Source organism: Bubalus kerabau, chromosome 2 (genome assembly GCF_029407905.1).
Source record: "Bubalus kerabau isolate K-KA32 ecotype Philippines breed swamp buffalo chromosome 2, PCC_UOA_SB_1v2, whole genome shotgun sequence".
NCBI classification, from domain to species: Eukaryota; Metazoa; Chordata; class Mammalia; order Artiodactyla; family Bovidae; genus Bubalus; species Bubalus kerabau.
This window is the reverse complement of record NC_073625.1, coordinates 183,397,693-183,424,645: the sequence shown is the minus strand read 5'-3', so window position 1 is coordinate 183,424,645 and position 26,953 is coordinate 183,397,693. Positions and strand designations below refer to the sequence as shown.

Sequence of the window (26,953 nt, the reverse complement as noted above, 5' to 3'; positions counted from 1 at the left end):
AGTAATTGCAGTACGTGGGCTCAATAGTTACGATATGCAGGCTTTTAGTGCACGTGGGCTTCAGTAGTTTTGGCACATGGACTTAGTTACCCTGTGGCTTGTGTAACTTTCCTGGACTAGGGATCGAACCCATGTTCCCTGGATTGGCAGGAGGATTCTTTACCACTGGGCCACCTGCCCTGCAGGGAAGTCCTGCCCTCCCATTCTTGACTTCCAGGCTAGGTTGGCATTTAGTCAAAGATAGTTTTATAGAAGACCAGGCCTGCTGCTTATATGTAATTTGGTTGTTTATACTCTGCCTATGGTTTTTATTATTTCATAAGTTTCTAATGCTCTGCAGTTTAACCAACTAAATGGTTATTTTCTAATGTTAAACAAATTTGAGTGCCTGAAGGCCTACCAACAAAATCTGTTGTTTTCTAATAGTGAATTTGCACATACATTTCATAGCTTTATATTTTTTGTGAAATAGAAAACATTAGCAAACGTCATTTTGTTTGGTCTGCTTGTAATAATGATGCCTTTGATTCATTTAGATGCAAGAATTGTGGACCAAAGGAATGTTAAATGCAAAAACCAGATGCTGGGCTCAAGGCATGGATGGATGGCGACCACTTCAGGCAATACCCCAGCTTAAGTGGTGTCTCTTAGCCAGTGGACAGGCTGTACTAAATGAAACTGACCTTGCCACCCTTATATTGAACATGTTGATCACAATGTGTGGATATTTTCCAAGCAGGTAAAATGTAACTGAATATTTCCATGGTTAACAGGGACTCTAAAACATGTTGTTTTCCTCATTTTTATGGATGTTTTCTAAGGCATTGGATTTTTCTAGTGACTTAGAGCAAAGGTTTTCCATTTGTGACTTTTTGAGGGAATGCTGTTTTGAATTTTGGAGCTTCTTGAAATGATATAATGAAATAATCTGCAAATTTTATTGATAGGGTAGCTAAAAAGCAACTTCGTCTGGGAAACTTCAAATAATCTTTAAAAATTGAGGTTTACTAGCTGTTCTCTATCAACAGTACAAGTTGTCATATTCATGTGATTGGGGTAGGAACATTTTGAAATAAACACTGTAGTTCATAATAGTGAGTGCCTAGTGCCTGCTCCTGATCTGTCAGGTTAGTCTCTCCTGGTTTAAGAACCTGAGTCTAGGCCCATATCTTGCCGCACTTGACTAGTGAAGGTATCCAGTGATAGTCATAATTGTAACCCTTGCATAGAACTTTTCAATTTTTATAAAACTTGAATATATATCATCTTGTTTTGTTACTATAATAAAGATATTTTGTCATGGAATTTACTGATTAGTTGTTGATCTTATAGTACTTGAGGCTTTCATAATTCCAGTTCTCTAAAATATGAATTCAGGTCAAGCTTAAAAACATAGTTAGTATTCAGAAGTAATGTAGCATAAAAATTAAGGCCTTATCTGGAAAATACTGAGTAGTTAAAGTTTAAATTTATGTGAAAAGGTTTGATATACCCTTTGTGGGTAATATCCACTGACAGTGTTTTGGACAACATCAAGTTTAATCAGTTAAATAGTAAATAAGAACCTCTGGCTGTTTTAGGGTACTGTTTTTTGAGGAAATCTTATGGAAGGAAATGAAATCCTATTAAGCAGTCAAGTAGATTTAAACCAAAATACCTAATCATGTTCCCAGCTGTATGAGAACTTAGTCTTCATTAACAAAAACATAAGGTAACATGCTTCATGCCTAGTAGAATGCCACATTCTCTGAACATACAAATTTTAATAAAGGTATTAAATATTGACCATAGAAAATATTTTTCTAGGGATCAAGATAATGCCATCATTCGGCCTTTACCCAGAGTGAAAAGATTATTGTCAGACAATGCTTGCCTTCCCCATATTATTCAGGTAAGTTACTTTTATGTAATAAACTAGGAATAATAGTTTCAGAATCGTTTTCCCTTATTTAACTGTATTGTGAGCACCAGTCTTTGTTTTATTGTAGTCTGTTCCATTTTCAAAAAACATGAATTACTGTGGAAGGGTGTACATCCAAGAGCCTAGAATTGGGAAGCCTCCAGGCTCCAGAATTTTCTCAAGATGTTTTATTTATTATCTGTTCTTAAAAATCACAACAACATAATAACTGAAAGGTGACATGCTCAAGTTTATGGTGCATGATGGTGTTTTTAGAGGTACTGTTTTAGGGAAGCATACAGCAGGCCACAGATGTAGACGTGCTGGGTTATATCTTAAGGCATGGATGCAGCAGTCTTGTCAGCATTTTGAGTCTTCTTAGTTATATGTTTCCATGGATCTCAGCTGATCCAGAGTATTGAGTTGAAATTATGTTGGATGTACTAAAGTATCTTTTATTTATTCCTTATTGTTATTCTACTCTGTGGGAAGTAAGCTGCCTAAACTCTAGATGAACCCTAACTAAGTCAGTTCCTTGAGATTTCAGGTCATTGTTTTCCCTATCTATTGATTATTCTATTGTTAGATCTAATTTTTTATATTAACCACACATTTTGTGACTTTAAAATATGTCAGTAACTTGTGCAGTTTGTATCTTTCAGTTGTACTTTGGTGTGAGAAGGGAGAGGAGAGTTACTTAGTATCATTTTATGTTCACAGATACATAATAGGTGCCTGTCAAAGTCACTGGTAATGAAAAAAAACTTGTGAATATGACAGTGACAGGGCCCTATCAACTTTAAAAAAATCTTCCCCAGCTTCTGTTATTTAAGCATGCCAGCTTTTCAGTGTTTGTGTACTCTTCTGAAGAGCACTGCAGTTATTTCTTGTAGCTACTACCACCCTAGCCTAGATGTCTCTCTAGCTGCACATGTGACATGGCACAGGAGAAGGGTTTGTTTTCCATCCCGGCCTCTCTCCTCATGTAGATAAAGGACCATGCCTAAAACATCTGCTTCTGCCAAACATTTTCCAATACTTACAAACTGAGAGAAAAGAAGTAGATGTAAACAAGGTTGAATTTCGGGCCAGGGAGGATTGACTGAAAAACAAATTTTAAGAGATGTGGTCAGCGTACCATGAAGTTTTGAGGGGAAGATATATTTTAATTAACCAAAAGTTCTTGGTAATATCTGAACAAGTATCAATAGAATGATAGAAGAAATTTATTGATAAACTAGCTGCTTTTAAGCAGTTTGTGCCTCCTGTATTTTTTTATACCGTTTAAAAAAAAAGTTTCTTAGAAGCTGTTTTTGTTTTCCCTTAATTTTCTATATTCTGGGAGGCCTTATTCTTGCAAAGCATAGTTAGGAAGCTGTAGTGTTTTTTAGGAACATTATCTATCTACATTGCTCGGTACAGGTTTCTGTACATCATTTGACCGTAAGAGCAATAACCAGTTTTACCATCTAATACAGCTTCAGAATTTTTGGAATAGTCTAGGATATAGCAAATGAATATCCTAAGTTTTTTGGTATAGTCACTATTTCAGATATTCTAGGTTGTTGCCTGTTAATTGCCATATTTTTGTTAGAGTGATGTCTAATCTTAACACCATTAACTCTAGGAAAAATCTTATGTTATTATGTCTCAGTTTTTCTTTTGTAAAATATGTCCTAGTACTATTCTACTATGTGTAATCTAAATACCTTGTTGAATAGATAAGACACCAAAAACAGAAAAATTTAAATTACTTGAAGACATATGGCTATGCAGTCTCATATACTGAATCTAGAACTTTGACCCCCTAGTCTGAGCTAATACTTATTTTCATTATTGTAATTTTTTTACTGGTAGCGTTTGACTCCAAATTGGGGATTCCTCGGAAGTAGGTGTTCATAGCAAATTGAAATGTTACTTTTGTTAAGATAAAACTTAACTAAATTTATCACATGTTTAGTCATAGCAGTACTTGACACTTTTTTTTTTTAATTAGTCCAGATGCATTCCAGAGATTCCAGATAGTTCCTTCAGTATGGCTAGATCAGATTTCTGGAGATGGCATCTCTTGGTACTGTCTGGTAGTAGCAGCCCTCCTGGTATTTGGTTACCCTCTGGCCTGGTACCTGCACTTGCACTATTGTTTTTAGTGCTGTTCCACTGAAAGCTGTGCTCTGCTCAGTTCTTTGAGTTCCCACATAGTCTTCACAGGATGCTTCATTTCAAATAAACTGACCTGAAACTAACCCAAAGTGTAGCTACTCTTCTTTTTCCTTTTGTCATTAACAGAGAAGTCCATTCAGGAAGAGTCCTGCCCAGAAAACAATTTTCCCTCTAATCAAACAAAACAGCTTCAGGCGTGGTTGGGCTTTTAATGAATAAGTTTTGATTACTTCTCTATTAATATTTTACTATCTCTGCATTAAATCTATAAAATATTTTTCAAATCTGCTTAGAAGCTGGTAGACCAACATACTGAGTCAGTCTGATTTTTATTTTACTACTTACTGCTTGGCTTCCCTCATAGCTCAGTTGGTAAATCATCTGCCTGCAATGCAGGAGACCCAGGTTCAAGTCCTGTGTTGGGAAGATCCCCTGGAGAAGGAAATGGCAACCCACTCCAGTATTCTTGCCTGGAGAATCCCATGGACAGAGGAGCCTGGCAGGCTACAGTCCACAGATTGATTGCAAGAGTCGGACATGACTTAGCAACTAAACCACCACCACCACCACTTTCTACTTAGGAGAAACTGTAACTTAAGCACATGAAACGCATAAACCTAAGATGAATGATGATGTTGCAAGTTTTAATAGCCCAGTAACAAAACCATTTTATTTCTTTTTTTTTTTAGCTACTGTTGACCTTTGACCCTATCCTTGTTGAGAAGGTTGCTATTTTGTTATACCATATTATGCAAGATAACCCACAGTTACCTCGACTTTATCTAAGTGGAGTATTTTTCTTCATCATGATGTATACAGGTTCCAATGTGCTTCCTGTTGCTCGGTAAAATTTATTTGAAATTATTTGAATTGTACATGGACAGATTTATTGAATTTATGTTTTGTGAGCATACCATTGCCTTTATTATATTTTTCATTTTAAGAGGTATTTATATATCTGAAAATTTGAAAATTAGAAGATTGGGGAAAAGTTTTTCAGAATCACACCATTTTACCACATCTAACATAAAAATTGTATCATCATCTAGTATTTTAATCATACAGATTTAATGTATTTATATTGTTTTACATTTTGCTTTTTTCTTAAAATTGAGTAATTTTTTATATTATATAATTATAATATGACCATCATTAAAAATTTTTTCTAATTCGTATAAATTCTTCCCTTAAATAAAAATTCAGCAGTTTGAGAATATGGATTTACAAGTTTAAGAGCCTTTTTTTATGGCTTTTATTTATAAAAAAGATCTGGTCTTAGTCAGCAAGGTCCTACTGTATAGCACAGGGAACTATATTCAATATCCTGTGATAAACTGTAATAGAAAATAATATAAAAAAAGAATATATGTGTATAACTGAGTCATTTCACCATACAGTAGAGACTGGCACAACATAGTAAATCAACTATACTTCAAAAAAAAACCCAGTCTTAGAAAATTAAGGTTATTAAATCTAAATCAGTTCCTGTACCTGATAAGTAGTTTTTTTTTTCCCTAGATTTTTGAAGTACACACATACCAAACAGGCCTTCAAGTCAGAAGAGGTAAGCCAGATTAATCCTCTGAATATGGGGCTTAATACTGGGGAACCTGTCCTGGTACTAACGTTTCCTAAGTTGTATATGTTTATTGGCTTATAAGCACTTGAAGGCAGATATTCTTTTATTCAAATTTTGCTTTCCTTGTGGTACCTTGCACAAAGAAAGTCTAAGCTAATGTTTTCAAATAAATATTGCCTATTAGACTTAATATTTAAATTATAGATATGATTATAACCTGACATTTGCTATCTATGAGTATAATTTGTTCCCTTTGTGTAAAATTTAATTAGTAGTGGTAGTAAATAATTCATTATATGCCTGAGTCTCATATAGTCAGCTCAGATTCAGTAAGACTTTCACATTCTTTTTGTTCAGATCCCAGTGTGGGAGAAGTGCTAAGTTTTTATTTTGAGGCTACTTACTTTTTCAGGTGCTCTCAAGTATTCTTGCCATTTTACTTGGGGAGGAATAATAGGAATATAAAAAATGAGACTTTATCCAGGTGGCTTTGACAAATGTAACTTTGACCTACATTTTGCAGAAATGTTTACTGTAAATAAATAACTGAATCTTGTTTGAAATTTTGTTAGACTTTTCATGAAACATTGATTTCCAGATTTTATTGAGAGTGGTATAAATCAAAACTGGACCTCTGTTTAAGAGACTAACCAAGGAGTGTTACATTACTTTGACAACAGACACAAGACCAAAACTGCATGTTTTATAGAGAAGCCAGTAAAACCCTAGAAAGTAATCTATCTACAATCTAATAATATTAAAGTGATGCCCATGGAAGTATGGTTTCCATAGCTGTATACAAATAGAAAATGAGAATAACAGGTTTCTTAAAAAGTTGGGTCTAATGCTACCACATTAATGCAACATAAAGCACTTTTGTCATTCTTTTTTTCCCCTTTTTTCTGTGCAGTTATGTATTTGTAATCTTTTTTCAAATTTTATATTATAAAATCATTTCACCTAACTATTTTGAATAATTACAGCAAAACAGTATTTGTTTATAGCAGAACTCTAGATGTAGAACCAAATAATAGTATTCTAAAGGACAGAACAGCAGTTCTTCGCCTAAAAGTTTGACAGTGAATTTATGGCTTTTATTAGTAAAAAGCCTGAAAATATTCATCATCTAATTTGTCTGTGCACTAAGTAGTAAAACCATATGTGGGCTTTTTTCACTTCTTTGTCAGATCCTAGAGGAATAAAATGTCCTCAGTTTGCCTAGAAGGAAATAAGAAAAGTATTTACAGTCCTTAGGGCTTCCCCTCCCAGTTAGGTAAAGAAATGAGTTTAAAAATTTACCATGATAAAAGTATGAACATTACCCTGACTTCATTTGGCCAACCAGAGAATATGAAGTTCTTAATACCATTAATTATAATTACTTTTAATAGAAATTCTCCATCTAAGTTTTAGCCACACATCATGAGGATAGACTTTAAGATCTTGATTTTTCTAGACTTATTTTTGAAAACAGAAGCAAGTGTAGGTTGGGAACTACTGCGAACAGTGTAACAGAATAATTGATGTACATCTTTGCTGGGTTTTCCTTTTGTTGGTCACTACCATTACACATGGTCAGAGGCCAAATGCCCTAAATAATGTTGGCAGTACCTGACCCCTGAGGAGAATTAAGGCTGCTGCAGGGCTAGAGGGGGTAGTTCCATCTTGGAGCTCATTCCAAGGCAGTTCATACCAGGAACCTTGCACTTCTCATTTTGCCATTTTTTTTTTCATCAAATTTCCAAAGCATAAAAGCAGTATGTTCCAATTATCTTCTTAAAATGTTCTCTAATCCCAATTCATTTAGTAGAAAACTGGAAGATAACTAAAGTTTTAAAGTGTTTCTAACTATGTTTTGTTTTGTTTTAAAGACAAAAGGACAGGATATTTTTCAGAGAAGTATACTTGGGCACATTCTACCAGAAGCAATGGTTTGTTACTTAGAAAATTACGAGCCTGAAAAGTTTTCTGAGATCTTTCTAGGAGAATTTGATACTCCAGAAGCAATCTGGAGCAGTGAAATGAGGTAAATAGCCAGTCGATTGTATTTTATACACAGACTCTCAACCTTTGCCTTCTGATTTGACTTCTGTGAAGAGATTTACTTTTACTAGTTGCTTAATCTCAAGCTACAGTAGTCATTGGTGCCAAATCAAGTGACTTGTTCACAAGGCCTCAGCTTTTTTCTTGTTCTAATGTGATGTGACAAAATTACTGTTACCTTAGTAGAGTTTTACATAAGGGTGTGGAGCCTATTGCCACTGGACTTTCAGGCAATGAATTAATGTATATGTAAGGGATATATGGGGCTCAAATTAAGACACTTCTTCTGAGTATTTGGAAATAGAACTGTGTCCCATTTAAAAACTATGCCCACAAAAAGTAGATCGGACTAGAGATACCTAGAGTCATTTTAATTAATTTCATTTTAATTAAATTGAAATTTAATTTAATTTCAATGTGTGCTAGGCAGCACACATTGACCATAATCTGGAGGTTGCCAGAGGAATGCCATAGGAAAGTCCATTTTCCACCAATAAAAAGGAGAGCCCCAGAAGCAGATATCAGTATCCATACAGGCTGTGTCTGGTAAAGACTTGGCAGTTCATGATTCCAGTGTCAAGTTTGCCTCTCTGGATAACCCCTCAGTCTTCCTAGCTGGATGGCAGTTGATTTCTGAGTCCGTTACCCACTCTTTTTTTGGCTGGCCCACACTCACAGTGCTACCTGCTGGTCATCATTTGGCTTCTCTAATAGTTTGACCTATAGGCTTGACATGTACTAGCCACCAATTTGAATATATTCTGTATGACTGTCATATTTTTCACTGGGAACAAATGTATAGCAATATGAATAAGTTTATTATAATTATTCTGTGTAATATTTTTCTTCTGAGATTGGTTGGTATGAGTCCCTCATCTAAATGATGTAGCTTTGTGTATCCTGAGCAGATCCGGTTTCTGCTTAGCTGAGGGCCAGATCCTAGGTTGTGCTAATTTAACTAAAATAAAGCCCACAGAGTGAGCTTCTTTGGGGAGAGAGCTGACTTGATTCCATGTCTGTGCCCTCATGCATGCAGATTCCATACCTTTTGACCGTCTAATGACTGAATTTTCAGTAAGAAGGGTTGGTATTCTCAGTCTTTTTCTCTTTGGTCTTCTCTATAGGTAGTATTACAAACAAATTTATATCCATAGAGTGTTTGTACACAATAAATTTAGAATACTCAGTAACATTCTTAAAGCTCTCATTTTAGGTCAATAACTGAACTACTCTGAAGAAGATCCATGTAATTATCTTGCATGATTTCCTGTCGTAAACTTTTCTTTAAAATACAAAATAAAATAGGGACTTCCCTGTTGTTCCTGTGGTTAAGGCTCCATGCTCTGAATCCAGAGGGCCCAGTTTCAATCCCTGGTCAGGGAACTAGGTTTCACATGTCTCTATTAAGATCTGGTACAACAAAGTAAGTAAATATTTTTTAAAATAAATAATTCCATCATAATGCTTGGAGACTTTTCTAATTGTAGGCGGCTCATGATAGAGAAGATTGCTGCCCATCTTGCTGATTTCACACCTCGTCTTCAGAGTAACACAAGAGCACTTTATCAATATTGTCCCATCCCAGTTATCAACTACCCACAACTGGAAAATGAACTATTTTGTAATATTTATTATCTCAAACAACTTTGTGATACACTCCGGTTTCCAGATTGGCCAATTAAAGACCCGGTAAGTCAGCAGATTAATTTGTGCCTTCTTAAATCATAAAAATAACCTCTAATCGCTTCTGGGTATTTCTTCTAAGAAGGATAATAGATTTCTTAAATAGTTCTTTTTACTTAAGCACTCTGTAATTTGAGTGTATTTGGGTAAATCCTAAACTGAAAGACAGTTTTTTCAGGGAGCATAAAAGGACTTTACAATCTTGATCTTTTCTGACAAAAACAAACTCAATTTCATACATGTAACAAAATTTGTTGAAGTTTCATCACTAAGTTGTGTCTGACTCTTTTCAACTCCATGGCACCTTGCAGCGCACCAGGCTTCCCTCCCTTCACCCTCCTGGAGTTTGCTGAAACTCATATCCACTGAGTTGGTAATGCTATCCAACCATCTCATCCTCTGTTGCCCCCACTTCCTCATGCCCTGAGTTTTTCCCAGCATCGGGTCCTTTTCCATTGCATCAGCTGTTTGCCATCAGGTTGTATTGGAGCTTCAGCTTCAGCATCAGTCCTTCCAATGGATATTTAAGGTTGATTTCCTTTAGGATTGACTGGCTTGATCTCCTTGCTCTCCAAAGGGCTCTCAAGAGTCTTCTCCAACACCACAATTCAGAAGCATCAGTTCTTTGGTGCTCAGCCTTCTTCATGGTCCAATTCTCACATTGTACATAACTGTTGGGAAAACCATATTATTGACTGTCCGGACCTTTGTCAGCTAAGTGATGTCTCTGCTTTTAAATATGCTGTCTAGATGTGTCATAGCTTTCCTTCCAAGGAGCAAGCATCTTTTAATCTCATGCCTGTGGTCACTGTCCACAGTGATTTTGGAGCCCAGGAAAATAAAATCTGTCACTGCTTTCGCTCTTTCCCCTTCTTTTGCCATGAAGTGATGGGTCTGGATGCCATGGTCTTTGTTTTTTGAATGTTGAGTTTCAAGCTAGCTTTTTCACTCTCCCCTTTCACCCTTATCAGAAGGCTCTTTAGTTCCCTCTTTGCTTTCTGCCTTTAGAGTGGTATTATCTGCATATTTGAGGTTGTTGGTACTTCTCCCAGCAGTCTTGATTCCAGCTTGTGCTTCATGCAGCCTGGCATTTTGCATGATGTACACTGCATAGAAGTCAAGTAAGCAGGATGACAGTATACAGCCTTGACGTACTCCTTTGCCAATTTTAAACCAGTCTATTGTTTCATGTCCAGTTCTAACTGTTGCTTCTCTACCTGTGTACAGTTTTCTCAGGAGACAAGGTGGTCTGGTAGTCCCATTTCTTACGAATTTTCCACAGTTTGTTGTGATCCACATAGTTAGAGGCCTTAGTGTAGTCAATGAAGCAGAAGTAGGTGTTTTTCTGGAACTCCCTTGGTTTCTCCATGATCGAACAAATTCCTCTGCCTTTCCTAAACCCAGTTTGTATATTTGGAAAGTCTCAGTTCACATACTGCCTGAAGCCTCACTTGAAGAATTTTGAGCATAACCTTATTAGCAGGTGAAAGGAGTGCAGTTGTATGGTAGTTTGAACATTCTTTGACATTGCCCTTCTTTGGGATTGGAATGAAAACTGACCTTTTTCCAGTCCTGTGGCCACGCTTAGTTTTCCAAGTTTGGTGACATATTGAATGCAGTGCTTTAACAGCATCATCTTTTAGGATTTAAAATAGCTCAGCTGGAATTCCATCTCTTCCACTAGCTTTGTTTATAGTAGTGTTTCCTAAGGCCAACTTGACTTCATGCTCCAGGATGCCTGGCTCTAGGTGAGTAATCACACCATCATACTTATCTCGGTCATTAAGACCTTTTGAGCATAGTTCTGTGTATTCTTGCCACCTCTTCTTAATCTTCTTAATCTATTAAGAGGTTATATAATTATATAATATATTAAGAGATTATATAATTATATAATATAATTACATATTATAATAGCTTGGTGGGAGCTTGTCTTTATAAGAGATTGATTAAGCTCACAGATGCTGAAGTTAGGCAGTCTGGGGTTGAGTTTGTTTGGTGATTAATAGCTCATCGGTCTAGGGTATGATTATCTGTTTGGGTGTGTAAGGTTCCAGTTTCTAATCCTGGACAAGCTCTTTGTGGGTCACCTATTAATGGGCTTCCCTGGTGGCTCAGATGGTACAGCGTCTGTCTATAATGCAGGAGACCGGGGTTCGATCCCTGGGTTGGGAAGATCTGCTGGAGAAGGAAATGGCAATCCACCCAGTACTATTGCCTGGAAAATCCCATGGACAGAGGAGCCTGGTAGGCTACAGTCCATGGGGTCGCAAAGAGTCGGACACGACTGAGCGACTTCACTTACTTACTAGGTGACTCAGAGGTAAAGAATCCGCCTGCAGTACGGGAGACATGGGTTTGATCCCTGGGTTGGGAAAATCCTTTAAAGAAGGAAATGGCAATCCACTCCAGTATTCGTGCCTGGGAAATCTCGTGGACAGAGGAACCTGATGGGCTACAATACATGGGGTTGTAGAAAGTTGGACATGACTTAGCAACTAAACAACAACAACATATTATTGAGCGTATTGCTTGGCTTCTCTAAGTATCAGGTATGATAATAGTGCTGTTACTACTAATAGCAGCTATTCCTGTGGTGCTTGGTAAGATCAACTGAGAGTTCACATAAAAAACATAGCATTAATTCCTGGGACACTCTTATTTTTGCCAGTTCATTACTAATTCCTATGTTTTCCATACTTTCTGTTTCTTTAACAATTAAAAGGAGAGGCAAAAATTGGCAGAGAATTAAGATACCACTTTAAAAAAATAATAGCCCCGTAACAAATACTTTGCTACCTAACATTTAACAATACTAGAAGGAAATTTTGGTTATTTGTATTTAGAAAGCTGTTCGTTGTTTAGCCTCAAATGTCAATTTAAGTAAATATAACACAGCAATTTCGTAACTTACAAATTATATTCTGAAATAGTTTTACTTTGCTGCTGCTGCTGCTAAACATAAATTTTGATTCTGTCTTTAAGGTCAAGCTTCTAAAAGATACCCTTGATGCCTGGAAGAAGGAAGTAGAAAAGAAGCCACCTACAATGTCAATAGATGATGCTTATGAACTGCTTAATCTCCCTCAAGGACAGGGACCGTGAGTTATTTTCAGTATCATCTTTCCCCTCTTCTTGCAATTTGTCTTATACCTGAGGAAGACATTTAATAGCAGTGTGTCTAGGATAGTAAATGACGTATAGGAAAGAATGAAGATTTATTAATTAATCAGTGAAGTTTTATAGTAGAATACATATGATAGAAAAAAAAAAGCATTTTAAGTATAGGCTGAAAGTTAAAATTTTACCAACAAAGGTCCTGATAGTTGAAGTATTTTCCAGTAGTCATGTATAGATGTGAGAGTTGGACCATAAAGAAAGCTGAGTGTCAAAAAATTGATGCTTTTGAACTGTGGTGTTGGAGAAGACTCTTGAGAGTCCCTTGGACAGCAAGGAGATCCAACCAGTCCATCCTAGAGGAAATCAGTCCTGAATATTCTTTTGAAGAACTGATGCTGAAGCTCTAATACTTTGGCCACCTGATACAAAGAACTGATTGATTAGAAAAGACCCCAATGTTGGGAAAGATCAAGGCAGGAGGAAAAGGGGACAACAGAGGATGAGATGGTTGGGTGGCATCATGGACTCAATGGACATGAGTTTGAGCAAGCTCTGAGAGTTGGTGATGGACAGGGAAGCCTGGTGAGCTGCAGTCCATGGGAATGCAAAGAGTCGGACACGACTGAGTGACTGAACTGAGCTGAAAGTTAAAATAACTTAGAATTATAGTTTGAAGTGACATTTTGAAAAGTTGGTTTAAAAATAATTCTTAGTTATTTGAACCCCAAATATGGTTTTGTAATTTGAAGTGAATATGGTAACCTGTATAAGCAGTTTTTTGTTTTTTAATGGTAAAGATAATACATAAGAATAATCTTTATCGATGACCCTACATATAGGGCAACAAACTACACAGATGTAAAGAACAGACTTTTGGACTCAGCAGAAGAAGAGGGTGGGATAATTTGAGAGAATAGCATTGAACATATACATTACCATATGTAAAATAGATAACCAGTGAGAATTTGATGCATGAAGCAGGGCACCCAAAGCTGGTGCTTTGTGTAGACCTGGGGGGATAGGGTGAGGAGGAATTGTGAGGGAGTTTAAGGATGGAGGGGACACATGTATACCAATAGCTGATTCATACTGATTTATGACAGAAACCATCACAATATTGTAATTATCCTTCAATTAAAATAGATAAATTTAAAAGATATTTTTTAAAAAAGAATAACCTTACTTAAGTCTTACTAATTTAATTAGATGCCTAATATATGATCATACACAATAAAAATAAGGTTCTTAAAATAATCATTTTAGATGATTGTGTAAATATTTTTCTTGCACGTTACTCAATTCATGAAACAGTTTTCCTATTTTGCAGGCATGATGAGAGCAAAATTAGAAAAGCTTACTTCAGACTTGCCCAGAAATATCATCCTGATAAGAATCCAGAAGGGAGGGTATGTACTGCCTTTGGAGTTAGGGCCTTGGGGTTGACTTGCTTTTGTTCTGCTATTTCAGGTAGAGAAAAGATATACTTATGCACCAGTGTCTGCCTCATAATATATGTCTAGTATATGTTTAATTAACTTCTGATCGACATGCTCATTGTTTGCATAAACGGTCATCTCTCATTTTATCAAAAAGGATTGCTCTTTGACTAGTGTGTCTGTGCTCAGTCATGTCTCACTCTTTGTGATCCCATGAACTGTAGCCCACCAGGGTCCTCTGTCCATGGAGTTTTCCAGACAAGAATAAGTAATACTCTGCTGCTACTGCTACTGCTAAATCACTTCAGTCGTGTCCGACTCTGTGTGACCCCATAGATGGCAGCCCACCAGGCTCCCCTGTCCCTGGGATTCTCCAGGCAAAGACACTGGAGTGGGTTGCCATTTCCCTCTCCAATGCATGAAAGTGAAAAGTAAAAGTGAAATTGCTCAGTCGTGTCCGACTCTTAGCGACCCCATGGACTGCAGCCTACCAGGGTCCTCCGTCCATGGGATTTTCCAGGCAAGAGTACTGGAGTGGGGTGCCTTTGCCTTCTCCGAAGTAATACTCTAGCAGGTTGCCATTTTCTTCTCCAGTGGGTCTTCCTGACCTAGGGATCAAACCCACATTTCTTGGCGTCTCCTGCATTGGCAGGCGGGTTCTTTATCAGCTGAGCCACTGGGGAAGCACGACTAGTAGCTTAAGGTTTTTATTCTCTTTCCTTACCCATGTTTGTTTGAAAATTAATGAGCTGTCACATGAGTAATTGAAGACAGCCAAGAGATGGGTGAACTTAATTCATTTGTTGGTGATCCATTGCCACTCAGATTGCTTTGGGTAATTTATTTCTTTCTAATGACATCCAACTTCTTATGACTGTTAACGAAAAAACAGAAAACTTGGTTCAGAGTTAAAGTCATCTGCTGCCAGCATTCTCTGATCTTGTCTTTTGCAGCTTCCTACTAAAATGCCAGTGGACACTCATAAAATCACATAAGGACCACTAAAACTAGTGCTCATAGTCTGTTGCTAGAAGCTTCAGGTAGTTTCCCCTGATTCAAGCCTAGCATTTTTTATTAGAGATAGGCAGTATTCCTGAGTAGGAAGATAGCATTGGAAAAAACATCACTTTTATGTACTTAAGGTGGTTTTAATCAAAAAACATGGGACGTTTTTTGAGAAATTTAAAGCAGTTCAGATTAATCTAGGAAAGAAAACAATCAATATAGGAAGAAATTTTGAAATCAGTATTAAATTTCTAGATTTAAACTACCAGATACTAAGTACTCTATAAAACTACAATAGTAATAACAGTATTCTGCTGGCACAAAGATCAACATATAGATCAAGGAACATTATAGAATAGTAATTAAGAGCATGGATGTAGGAGTCAGACATGGATGTGAGTCTTAGCTCTGTCAGCAATGGGCTTTGTGACCTTAGGCAAGTTATGTAGCATCTTCTTAAAAATAAGGTTAATAAGGGTACCTACCTTATATAGTGTTTTGAGAATTATGTGAAATAATGTATGTAAAGCATTTAGCATGGTGCCTGCCACAGTGCTCAAAAAAATAGTACCTCTTATAACTATTTTTATAATAATTCAGAAACTATATCTGGTATGTATGAATTTAATATAACATATATGGTATAAGCCAGTGAAGAAAAAATTTTCAATAAATGGTATTGAGATCATTGAATACCTTTTTTGGGGAAAAAAAAAGTTGTTTCATTTGAAAAGTATGCCACCTAAATTCCAGTTGGAATGAATTCCATAATATAAAAAACAACAAAATAGTAACCCAAGTTACTAGTAAAATACAAACTAGCTGTGTTCTAAGTTGTGATTTTAGATGTTCTGAATTAAAAGTTGATTGTCTTTGGTTACATACAGGATATGTTTGAAAAGGTAAATAAAGCCTATGAATTTTTATGTACCAAATCTGCAAAAATTATGGATGGACCAGATCCAGAGAATATAATTTTAATTCTGAAAACTCAGAGCATTCTCTTCAACCGTCATAAAGAAGGTAAGGCGTATGTTATGATTTTTCCTCCAGCTCATTCTACCATGTTCCTCGTTTCTGCCTCTTATTTCTTTTGAGGGGGGAGGTTAATATTTTTTTTATTATTATATTTTTAAATTTATTTTTAATTGGAGAATAAGTTGTGTTGGTTTCTGCTGTACAACACTGTGAATCAGCTGTAAGTATACATATGTCCCCTCCCTCTTGAACCTTCCTCCTACGTATTTCTAATTATTTATGCAGAAGACTCTTGGAATTGCATTTTAAATACAGTAAAAGAGTAGTTTTTTGTAGTTAGACCCAAAATGTTTGTTTTATACCTTCCAATTCTTGCCTATGTTTTTCAGTAGTTTACATTCTCAATAAGATTTCATTGTTCCTTCTTAAAGGACATTTCTGTTCTGTGGAGGTACTTGGTTAGTTTTGTCTTTAGCCATTTAATAATAAACATATTAAATGAGATCTAAAATGGACCTGGAAGTTAAGGATCATGTCTTTTGTAAGACTGCACTTTTCCATAAACTTCTAAAGGCTGAAAACATCTAGGGTGCCCTGTTTTTTAAAAAGCAAGAGCTTCCTTGGTGGTCCAGTGGTTAAGAATCCGCCTTCCAATGCAAGGGACACTGGTCCGATTCTTTGTCTGGGAATGTTTCACATGCCTTGGAGCGACTGAGCCTATGTGCCACAGCTGCTGAGCCCATGCTCTAGAGCCTGCAAGCTGCAGCTACTGAAGTCCTTGCACCTAGAGCCATGCTTCCGAACAGGAGAAGCCACCACAATGAGAAGCCGCACACTGCTTTTTGCAACTGGAGAAAGCCCGTGTACAGCAGTGAATACCCACCACAGCCAAAAAATTAAATAAATAAATAAATCTAAAAAAAATAAAGGCAAGAGGGGACTTTTCAAATGATCATATATATCCCCTCACACTTCATTGTCTATGGTAGCTCTCAAAATCCTCTGATCTTATGAAACACTTTGAAAATTTTATAAATGAAATAGGTGTGTTTTTAGGGCACAGGTTATTGGGAATTTCCAATGTTGTTTTCAGGGTGATTTGTGGTAGCTGAACAGTAGCAGCCAGAAAGCTTGGAGCACATTGAAAATTTTTTAGACTTTGTTGGGGAGGTTGGATTTTGGTTCAGTATAACAGGTGTCCATTGGCTTGGAACTAAACTTGGCTTGCACACTAAATAGGAAACCTATTTGCTCTGTAAGATGATGGGAGAAAAGAGAGAATAATGAGAGATCTGAAATACATAGGAATGTTGGTTAATTTAAGATAAGTAGGATTCCAGTTTTGGAGATGGCAATGGCAGTCCACTCCAGTACTCTTGCCTGGACAATCCATAGAAGGAGGAGCCTGATAGGCTGCAGTCCATGGGGTCACTGAGAGTTGGACACAACTGAGTGACTTCACTTTCGCTTTTCACTTTCATGCACTGGAGAAGAAAATGGCAACCCACTCCAATGTTCTTGCCTGGAGAATCCCAGGGATGGGGGAGCCTGGTGGGCTGCCATCTCTGGGGACGCACAGAGTCGGACACGACTGAAGCAACCTAGCAGCAGCAGCAGCAGCAGGATTCCAGTTTATTGGAGGGGACATCATGGGGATTGAGCAGCTTGGACATTAGAGCAGTGATTAAATTGATTCAGTTTTGCATATAAATTCAACAGAAAGCATTTGTAAAACATTTAGTTACATGACATCACTAATGAGAATGAATCTAAAGAAGTCTTTTTCAAACCATTGGTTTGTTTTTTGGCTGATAACTATTTTAGCCACCATAGTGCAGCTGTAGCTCATTTTATGTATTATCAAGATGAGAATTTTTTTTCACGCTGTCTTCTATTTTTCACAAATGGAGTTTATACTCAGTAAGTTCTGGGGTAGGGGGTCCTCTGATAAAACTTAACATTAATTCATTCACTCTTTTTCTTATGTATGTATGTGTTAGGACTACCAGGACCAGTTCCAAGGGGCTTTTTTTTTTTTTAAGCTGTCTTAAAAATGCATTAATTTAAAGTAGATTATTGGTCATTCTCAAAAGGTAAAAGTTATAAAGATCACATGGACCATACAGAAAGTAGATACTCTGCGAAGGATCAGAACCACTATACACAAAGTTTAGTTTTAATCTACCAGGAAATACTCTTTTTCCAGTAGAAACATTTTAGAGAGGTCAACCAAACAAGTTTGCTAGTAGAAAAGATCCAAGGAATTTGTACTCAGTTTAATTTCTTTATATAAACTAGAATTAGGAAACATTTAAGATGTTGACTGTTTTAATCTTTTTTTTTTTTGACAATGCAATTAAAAATTAACTTAAAACCATGATTATTTCAGATTTACAGCCTTATAAATATGCAGGATACCCCATGCTAATTAGGACTATAACAATGGAAACTTCAGATGACCTCCTTTTCTCAAAAGAATCACCATTGTTGCCTGCTGCTGCAGAGCTGGCTTTCCATACGGTTAATTGCTCAGCCCTCAATGCTGAAGAGCTTAGACGGGAGAATGGAATTGAGGTAATATGGAATGATCTTTGTCCTTGTCTTAAAGCTAGTTTAGGCAAACTGTCTCTTAGCAATAAAGAATTCACCAAGTACAAATACAGTTGATACAGTTTCTTTAATTTATTGCAACAGATAAGCATGTTCTTTATATTCTAATACCAAAATTAAAATAAATGGAGCCTTATTGCATAACATGAATTTGAGAATATTGGATTCAAAATTGGTGAACTTAATAGTACTTGCAAAATAGTGTAGTAGGATGCTTTTAAAAAACTGCAGGGTTCTTTTTTTACTTGTTTATTTAACAAATGTTAATTGAGCCAACACTTACTTGCCAAGTTTCTAATCCTGGAAGGTTAATTAATGTTTTATTCCTAGCAGAAGAGACTTTTCAAACTTCGAGAGTTAACGGCAAACTTCTTTCTCTGCAGGTGTTACAAGAGGCATTTAGTCGCTGTGTGGCTGTCTTGAATCGTTCTAGTAAACCAAGTGACATGTCAGTACAGGTAAGGCTGAAACACACTATTACGCTAGACTAGTAGTTCAGACGTTAGGTCTGTTTTAGAATCACTTTGAGGGCTCATTAAAACCTGGGTTGCTGAGGTCTGCCTCCCATGTCCTCTGCCCAAAGTTTCTGATTCATAAAGTCTAGGGTAGGGGCCTGAGAATATGCTTTTCTAACAGAATTCCCAGATGATACCAATGTTGTTATTCTGTGTATCACACTTTAATAAGCACTGTGCTAAATCATATGTAATCTGTTGGTTTAATTTTGTTTCCTTATAATAGAGAGTGATATAATGAATCCCATGTCCCCTTTACCCAGTTTCAAACTTCTTTTCCATTTTTGTTTCACTTATCTTCCATCCCCTTCCTTAATTCCTTCTTTACTTCCCACTCCCATACCTAGTGTTTACATTTTCTTCTTTTCTGTTGAATTCTTTGGTAGAAGAACCATCAGGAACATTAAGATCACTGTAAAATGCATCTTTTTGACCTTTTTTGTATGCCAGCAAAATTTAGAATATAAAACAATTCAGTACAGGCTTTTGAGTTTCATCTTTATTTTTATTAATAAGTATAGTACATTATTAGAATTCAGGGCAAAAATACTTTAATCTAGAAGTTGGCAGATTTTTTTTATAAAGGGCTAGAGGGTGGTTATTTGAGACATTCAGGTTACATGTAGTCTGTTGCATATTTTTAAATTATTTATTTATTTTTGGTTGGACTGGGTCTTTGTTGCAGAGCATGGGCTTTCTCTTTGCGGAGAGTGGGGACTTCTCTTTATCATGGTCACAGGTTTCTAATTGCGGTGATTTCTCTTGTCGCTGAGCACCGGTGCTAGGGTGCACGGGCTTTAGTAGTTGCTGCTGGAGGGCTCTAGAGTGCAGGCTTAGTAGTCGTGGCACATGGACTTTATTGCCCCATGGCATGTGGATTCTTTCTGGACCAGAGATCAAACCTGTGTTCCCTGCATTGGCAGCTGGATTCTTGTCCACTACCACCAGGGAAATCTTATTGCATGTTTTTATTTGTGACTTTTACAACTCTTTCCAAATGTAAAAGCTAAGGCTTCCTGGCCATACAAAAACAGATCATGGTTGACTTGGCCTGTGGCCATATAGTGGCCATGGTTCGCCAACCCTGCATCTATAGGGTATCTTAACCAGAAATACTGATAATTCAGTAGAAATGTTCTGTTTAATTTTGGAGTGTCATATATATCATTAAACATTATTATGAATCTCTACTGATTTGATTTCCACTGTCTTAAACAGGAATGCACATGTGACCTTTTTTTACTCTGTTGTGTTATCTGCAGGTGTGTGGACACATAAGCAGATGCTATAGTGTGGCTGCTCAGTTTGAAGAATGCCGAGAGAAGATTACAGAAATGCCTGGCATCATCAGGGATCTCTGTCGGGTGCTGTATTTCGGCAAGGTAGATGTTATGTTTACTGCTTTCTGGATTCAATCAGCAATGAGTTTTCTCATCAAGTAGCCAGTCCTCAATTTATAAATTAAGTTCTTTTCCTAAAATTATTTTCAAGTAAATGACATGGATCTCTAAAAACATTTTTCACTGAATCCTTGCCGTAAATGATGACTTTGTTCCTGGGCTGGCCCACAAAGAATAAGACAAGAAAGACATATCTAGATGGAAGTTGGTTTTCTCTGAACAGTTGAACAGAGGCAGGGAAGCAAGAGAGAAGGCTAAACTAAATCAGTCTAATGAAAGTAAAGTGAAAGAAAGTGAAAGTGAAGTCGCTCAGTCGTGTCCCAACTCTTTGCGACCCCGTGGACTGTAGCCTACCAGGCTCCTCTCTCCATGGGATTCTCCAGGCAAGAATAGTGGAGTGGGTTACCATTTCCTTCTCCAAGGCATCTTCCCAACCCAGGGATCGAACCCGAGTCTCCCACATTATAGGCGGACACTTTAACCTCTGAGCCAAGAGCAAGTCACCGCATGGTGAAAAGGCCATAGGGATCTGAGAGCTTGCTGTTTCTTCCCAGTCCAACACTGCTGAGAGAGGTTGACTATGGGTGATGTGATAAGTGACTGGAAAGGAAAGAGATTCTCTGGTAACTGAGCAGAGTGACAGTTGTGTTGGAATAGAATAGGATTAGGTTGCTGATCCTGGGCTAAGGTACCTAGAAATAAGGAATCTGATGAAAACACGTCCCCAGCTATATTTACTTGACATACTTAGATGTGTCTAGTAAGAAAGAAATGCTGGTATAAAAAAGTCAGTCTATACACCTACACTAAAGGCTTCATTGATACACTTATGATCACTGGCACATGTATTGCTACTAATGCCTTATCACTGTTTTTAAAAATACAAGAAGTGAAACAAAACAGTATTCTCAAGTCTTTAACACTAATTGACTTCAAAGATAGTAATTCTGGTACAAATCAAATCCACATTGAGGTATCACCTCACTTTGGTCAGAATGTCTATCAACAAAAAGTCTACAAATAATAAATGCTGCAGAGGATGTGGAGAAAAAGATCCCTTGTATACTGTTGTTGGAAATGTAAGTTGGTGTAGTACAGCCACTATGGAAAACAGCATGAAGTTTCCCTAAAAAAACTAAAAATAGAGAAGGAATACTGAAGTGGGTAACCATTCCCTTCTCCATGGGATCTTCTCGACCCAGGGATCAAATCTAGGTCTCCTGCATTGCAGGCAGATTCTTTACTGCCTGAACCACCTGGGAAGCCCCAGAGCTACCATATGATGAAGCAGTTCCACTCCTAGGTACATATCTGGAAAACCGAACACATTATTTGAAAAGATATGTACACCCAGTGTTCATAGCACTATTCATAATAGCCAAGGCATGAAAACAACCCAGGTGCTCATCAACAAATGGTTGGCTTAAGTTGATGTGTATACACACACACACTGTATATAGACACACAAATACACACACACAATGGAATGGTATTGAGCCATAAAAAAAGAATGAAATATTGCCATTTGCAGCAGTGTGAATGACCTAGAGAATATTATGCTTAGTGTAACAAGTCAGACAAAGACAAGCACTGTATGATATCACTTACATGTGGAATCTAAAAAATAATACAAATGAACATATATACAAAATAGAAACAGTCTCACAGACATAGAAAACAAACTTACGGTCACCAAAAAGAAAAGGAAGAGGGAGGCGAGGAGGAACAAATGAGGAAAATGGGATTAACAAATACAAACTGCTATATATAAAATTGGCTTCCCTGATAGCTCAGTTGGTAAAGAATCTGCCTACAGTGCAGGAGACCCTGGTTTGATTCCTAGGTCGGGAAGATCCTCTGGAGAAGGCTTAGGCTACCCACTCCAGTATTCTTGGGCTTCCCTTATGGCTCAGCTGGTAAAGAACCCGCCTACAATGTAAAAGACCTGGGTTCTATCCCTAGATTGGGAAAATCCCCTGAAGAAGGGAAATGCTACCCACTCCAGTGTTCTGGCCTGGAGAATTCCATGGACTGTATAGTCCATGGGGTCGCCAAGAGTCAGACATGACTGAGTGACTTTCACTTCCATTCATAAAATAGGAAGGATTTGTTATCCAATTGTATAACGCAAAGACTTATACCCAATATCTTGTATTAACCTATAATGGAATATAATCTCCAAAAAAAATGAATCTCTGTGTTGTATACCTGAAACTAACACAATATTGTAAACAACCATGCTTCAGTTTTCAAATTAATTTTTTAAAATAGTAATTCTTTGTCTTGTCACATGGTTACTTTAATTTTAGGCTTTAAATGATACAGGACTCAGATATAAACCAGAATAGAAAATGTAAGAGGAGGTAAACACACATACAATAAGATAGTTAAGTAGCTTCTCCTACATTCACAGTCTGTTTCTCTTGGGAGCTTTTTTAAAAAATCCATTATTTTTTTTTTTAATTCCATTATTTTTATTCTCAGAGTATTCCAAGAGTGGCTGCCCTTGGGGTAGAATGTGTCAGCTCTTTGGCTGTGGATTTCTGGTTACAGACACACCTATTACAAGCTGGAATTTTGTGGCATCTGCTTGGTTATCTGTTTAATTATGACTACACCCTGGAAGAGAGTGGTATTCAGAAAAGTGAAGAAACAAACCAGCAGGTAATGTGAACATTACTTTAACACTGAATTTGAACCCAAACTGTAGATTACTGCAAAAGCAAAGCCCTAGCTATCCAGAGCCCTCAAGGCATAAACCATTTTTCAAGATTATTGTTCTTTAAGCCCCAAATCTTTTTATTGTAACCACTTATCCCAGAAGTTTTCAAGACCATGGAATTTGCAATAGCATATACTGGGCATAACTTAATCTTGATTACTGAGAATCACCTTTATGATTGCAGAATTATGGTTGTATATCACAGGGAAGTGATAACAGTGCTGTTGAGGCTTATTTGCCTAAACACCTGAGAACTTACCTGATTGTTTTTTTACAGATTTTTTTTTTAACTTACAGGTATTTTTTCTGTCACTCCTTTCTTATTCATTATTCATATTGTGAATACGTGCCTCTAGTGATCAGATCTACTTAATCATCTCTTGTTCCCCATCCTATCCCCCAGGGTGCTTCTTCCAGTTATCAACAAGTTACTATATTGGATATCGATGACTACATAGATCCTGATTGTCTTTCATATAAATAGAAGAATAAGTTGTAATGCATGAACTTTTTTTTAATCATTTTTTTATTTTAAATTCTTTATTTTTTAATTGAAGGATAATTGCTTTACAGAATTTTGTTATTTTCTGTCAGACATCAGCATGAATCAGCCATAGGTATACATACGTCCCCTCCCTCTTGAACCTCTCTCCTATCTCCCTCCCCACCCTACCCCCTAGGTTGGTATAGAGCTCTTGTTTGAGTTGCCTGAGACATACAGCAAATTCCCATTAGCTATCTATTTTACATATGGTAATGTAAGTTTCCATGTTACTCTCTCCATACATCTCACCCTCTCCTGCCCTCTTTCAGTGTCTGTAAGTCTGTTCTTTATGTCTGTTTCTTCACTACTGCCCTGCAAATAAATTCTTTGGTACGATCTTTTAAAATTCCTTATATTTGCGTTAGTATATGGTATTTATCTTTCTCTTTCTGACTTACTTCACTCTGTATAATAGGCTATAGGTTCATCTACCTCATTAGAACTGACTCAAATGTATTCCTTTTTATGGCTGAGTAATATTCCATTGTGTATATGTACATAACTTCTTTATCCATTTATCTGTCGATGGACATCTAGGTTGCTTCCATGCTCTAGCTATTGTAAATAGTGCTGCAATGAACATGGGGGTACATGTGTCTTTTGCAGTTTTGGTTTCCTCAGGGTATATGCCTAGGAGTGGGATTGCTGAGTCATATGGTGGTTTTATTCCTAGTTTTTTAAGGAATCTCCATACCATCTTCCATAGTGGCTGTATCAATTTACATTCCTTCCAACAGCACAAGAGCATTCCCTTTTCTCCACACCTTCTCTAGCTGATGATGGCCTTTCTGACCAATGTGAGGTGATATCTCATTGTAGTTTTGATTTGCACTTCTCTAATGATGAGCAGTGTTGAGCATCTTTTCATGTATTTGTTAGCCATCTGTATGTCTTCTTTGGAGAAATTTCTGTTTAGGTCTTTTCTCCTGCTTTTTGATTGGGTTGTTTTTTTTCAGGCCTTGAGTTATACGAGCTGCTTCTATATTTTGGAAATTAATCCTTTGTCCGTTGTTTAATTTGCTATTATTTTCTCCCATTCTGAGCCCTGTGTTTTCACCTTGTTTATAGTTTCCTTTGCTGTGCAAAAGCTTTTAAGTTTAATCAGGTCCCACTTGTTTGTTTTTGTTTTTATTTCTCTAGGACAGGGCTTATAGAGGATCTTGCTTTGATTTACATCAGTGTTGTGGCTATGTTTTCCTCTAAGAGTTTTATAGTTTCTGGTCTTACATTTAGGTCTTTAATCCATTTGAGTTTATCTTTGTGTACGGTATTAGGAAAGTGTTCTAATTTCATTTTTTTACATGCAGCTGTCCAGTTTTCCCAGAACCAATTATTGAAGAGGCTATCTTTCCCCTGTGTATATTCTAGACTCCTTTGTCAAAAATAAGGTACCCATATGTATGTGGGTTTATTTCTGGGCTTTCTTTCTTGTTCCATTGGTCTATATTTCTGTTTTTGTGCCAGTGTCATACTTTTTTGACGACTCTGGCTTTGTAGAATAGTCTGAAGTCAGGAAGGTTGATTCCTTCAGCTCCGTTCTTCCTTCTCAAGACTGCTTTGGCTGTTCGGGGTCTTTTGTGTTTCCATATGAATTGTGAGATTTTTTTTGTTCTAGTTCTATGAAAAATGCCATTGGTAATTTGATAGGGATCGCATTGAATCTGTAGATTGTGTTTGGTAGTATAAGTCATTTTCACAATGTTGATTCCTCCACCCTAGTAACATAGAATATCTCTCCATCTGTTTATGTCATCTTTGATTTCTTTCATCAGTGTCTTATAGTTTTCTGTATGCAGTTTTTTTGTCTCCTTAGCTAGTTGTATTCCTAAATATTTTATTCTTTTAGTTGCAATCATGAATGGGGTTGATTCCTTAATTTCTCTTTCTGATTTTTCATTGTTAGTATATAGGAATGCAAGTGATTTCTGTGTATTGATTTTCTGTCCTGTGACTTTGCTAAATTCACTGATTAGCTCTAGTAATTTTCTGATAGTATCTTTAAGGTTTTCTGTGTACAGTATCATGTCATCTGCAAACAGTGAGAGCTTTACTTTTCTTTTCCAATCTGGATTCCTTTTATTTCTTTTTCTTCTCTGATTTCTGTAGCTAGGACTTCCAAAGCTATGTTAAATCCTAGGGGTAAGAGTGGACACCCTTGTCTTATTCCTGATCTTAGGGAGAATGGTTGCAGTTTTTCACCATTGCAAATAATGTTTGTTGTGGGCTTATCATATATGGCCTTTACTATGTTGAGGTAGGTTCCTTTTGTGCCCATTTTTTGAAGAGTTTCAATCATAAAAGCATGCTGAATTTTGTCAAAGGCTTTTTCCACATCTATTGAAATTATCATATGTTTATCTTTCAGTTGGTTTATATGGTGTATCACATTGATTGATTTGCCTATATTGAAGATTCCTTCCATCCCTGGAATAAACTCAACTTTATCATGGTGTGTTAGGTTTTTAATGTGTTGTTGAAATCTGTTTGCTAGAATTTTGTTGAGGATTTTAACATCTATGTTTATCAGTGATACTGGCCTGTAGCTTTCTTTTTTGTGTGTTGTCTTTGTCTGGTTTTGGTATCAGGGTGTTGGTGGCCTCATAGAATGGGTTTGGAAGTGTTTCTTCCTCTGCAACTTTTTGAAGAACTTTTAGAAGGATAGGCATTAGCTCTTCTCTAAATGTTTGATAGAATTCACTTGTGAAGCCATCTGATCCTGGGCTTTTGTTTTTTGGGAGATTATTGATCAGTTTTTATTTCATTGCTTATAATTGGGTTTTTCATAATTTCTATTTCTTCCTGGTTCAGTCTTAGAATATTGAACTTTTCTAAGAATCTGTCCATTTCTTGCAGTTTATCCATTTTATTGCCATATAGTTGTTCATAATAGTCTTATAATCCTTTAAATGTCTGCACTGTCTGTTGTAACCTCTCCTTTTTCATTTCTAATTTTGTTGATTTGACTCTTCTCTTTTTTTCTTGAGTCTGGCTAAAGGTTTGTCAATTTTGTTTATCTTCTCAAAGAACCATCTTTTAGTTTTATTAATCTTTACTATTGTTTCTTTCATTTCTTTTTCATTTATTTCTGCTCTGATCTTTATGATTTCTTTCCTTCTGCTAATTTTGGGGTTTTTTAAATTCTTTTTCCAGTTGTTTTAGATGTAAAGTTAGGTTGTCTGATTTTTTTCTTGTTCCTTGAGGTAGGATTTTATTGCTATAAACGTCCCTCTTAGAGCTGCTTTTGCTGCATCCCAT

General features: G+C 36.7%; 1 protein-coding gene across 4 annotated transcripts in view; it reads left to right on the top strand.

Moving 5' to 3' along the window:
- Positions 1-26,953, top strand: part of DNAJC13 (DnaJ heat shock protein family (Hsp40) member C13) — a 152,232-nt gene that overhangs the window by 90,516 nt on the left and 34,763 nt on the right. For all 4 annotated transcript variants that reach the window (XM_055569685.1, XM_055569684.1, XM_055569686.1 and 1 more), the window contains exons 28-40: positions 537-739; positions 1,807-1,891; positions 4,753-4,907; positions 5,582-5,627; positions 7,514-7,668; positions 9,173-9,374; positions 12,354-12,469; positions 13,816-13,894; positions 15,817-15,952; positions 18,297-18,481; positions 18,901-18,975; positions 20,295-20,414; positions 22,917-23,096. In XM_055569685.1, the coding sequence (XP_055425660.1) occupies positions 537-739; positions 1,807-1,891; positions 4,753-4,907; positions 5,582-5,627; positions 7,514-7,668; positions 9,173-9,374; positions 12,354-12,469; positions 13,816-13,894; positions 15,817-15,952; positions 18,297-18,481; positions 18,901-18,975; positions 20,295-20,414; positions 22,917-23,096 (1,737 nt within the window). The remainder of the gene's footprint in view (positions 1-536; positions 740-1,806; positions 1,892-4,752; positions 4,908-5,581; positions 5,628-7,513; positions 7,669-9,172; positions 9,375-12,353; positions 12,470-13,815; positions 13,895-15,816; positions 15,953-18,296; positions 18,482-18,900; positions 18,976-20,294; positions 20,415-22,916; positions 23,097-26,953) is intronic.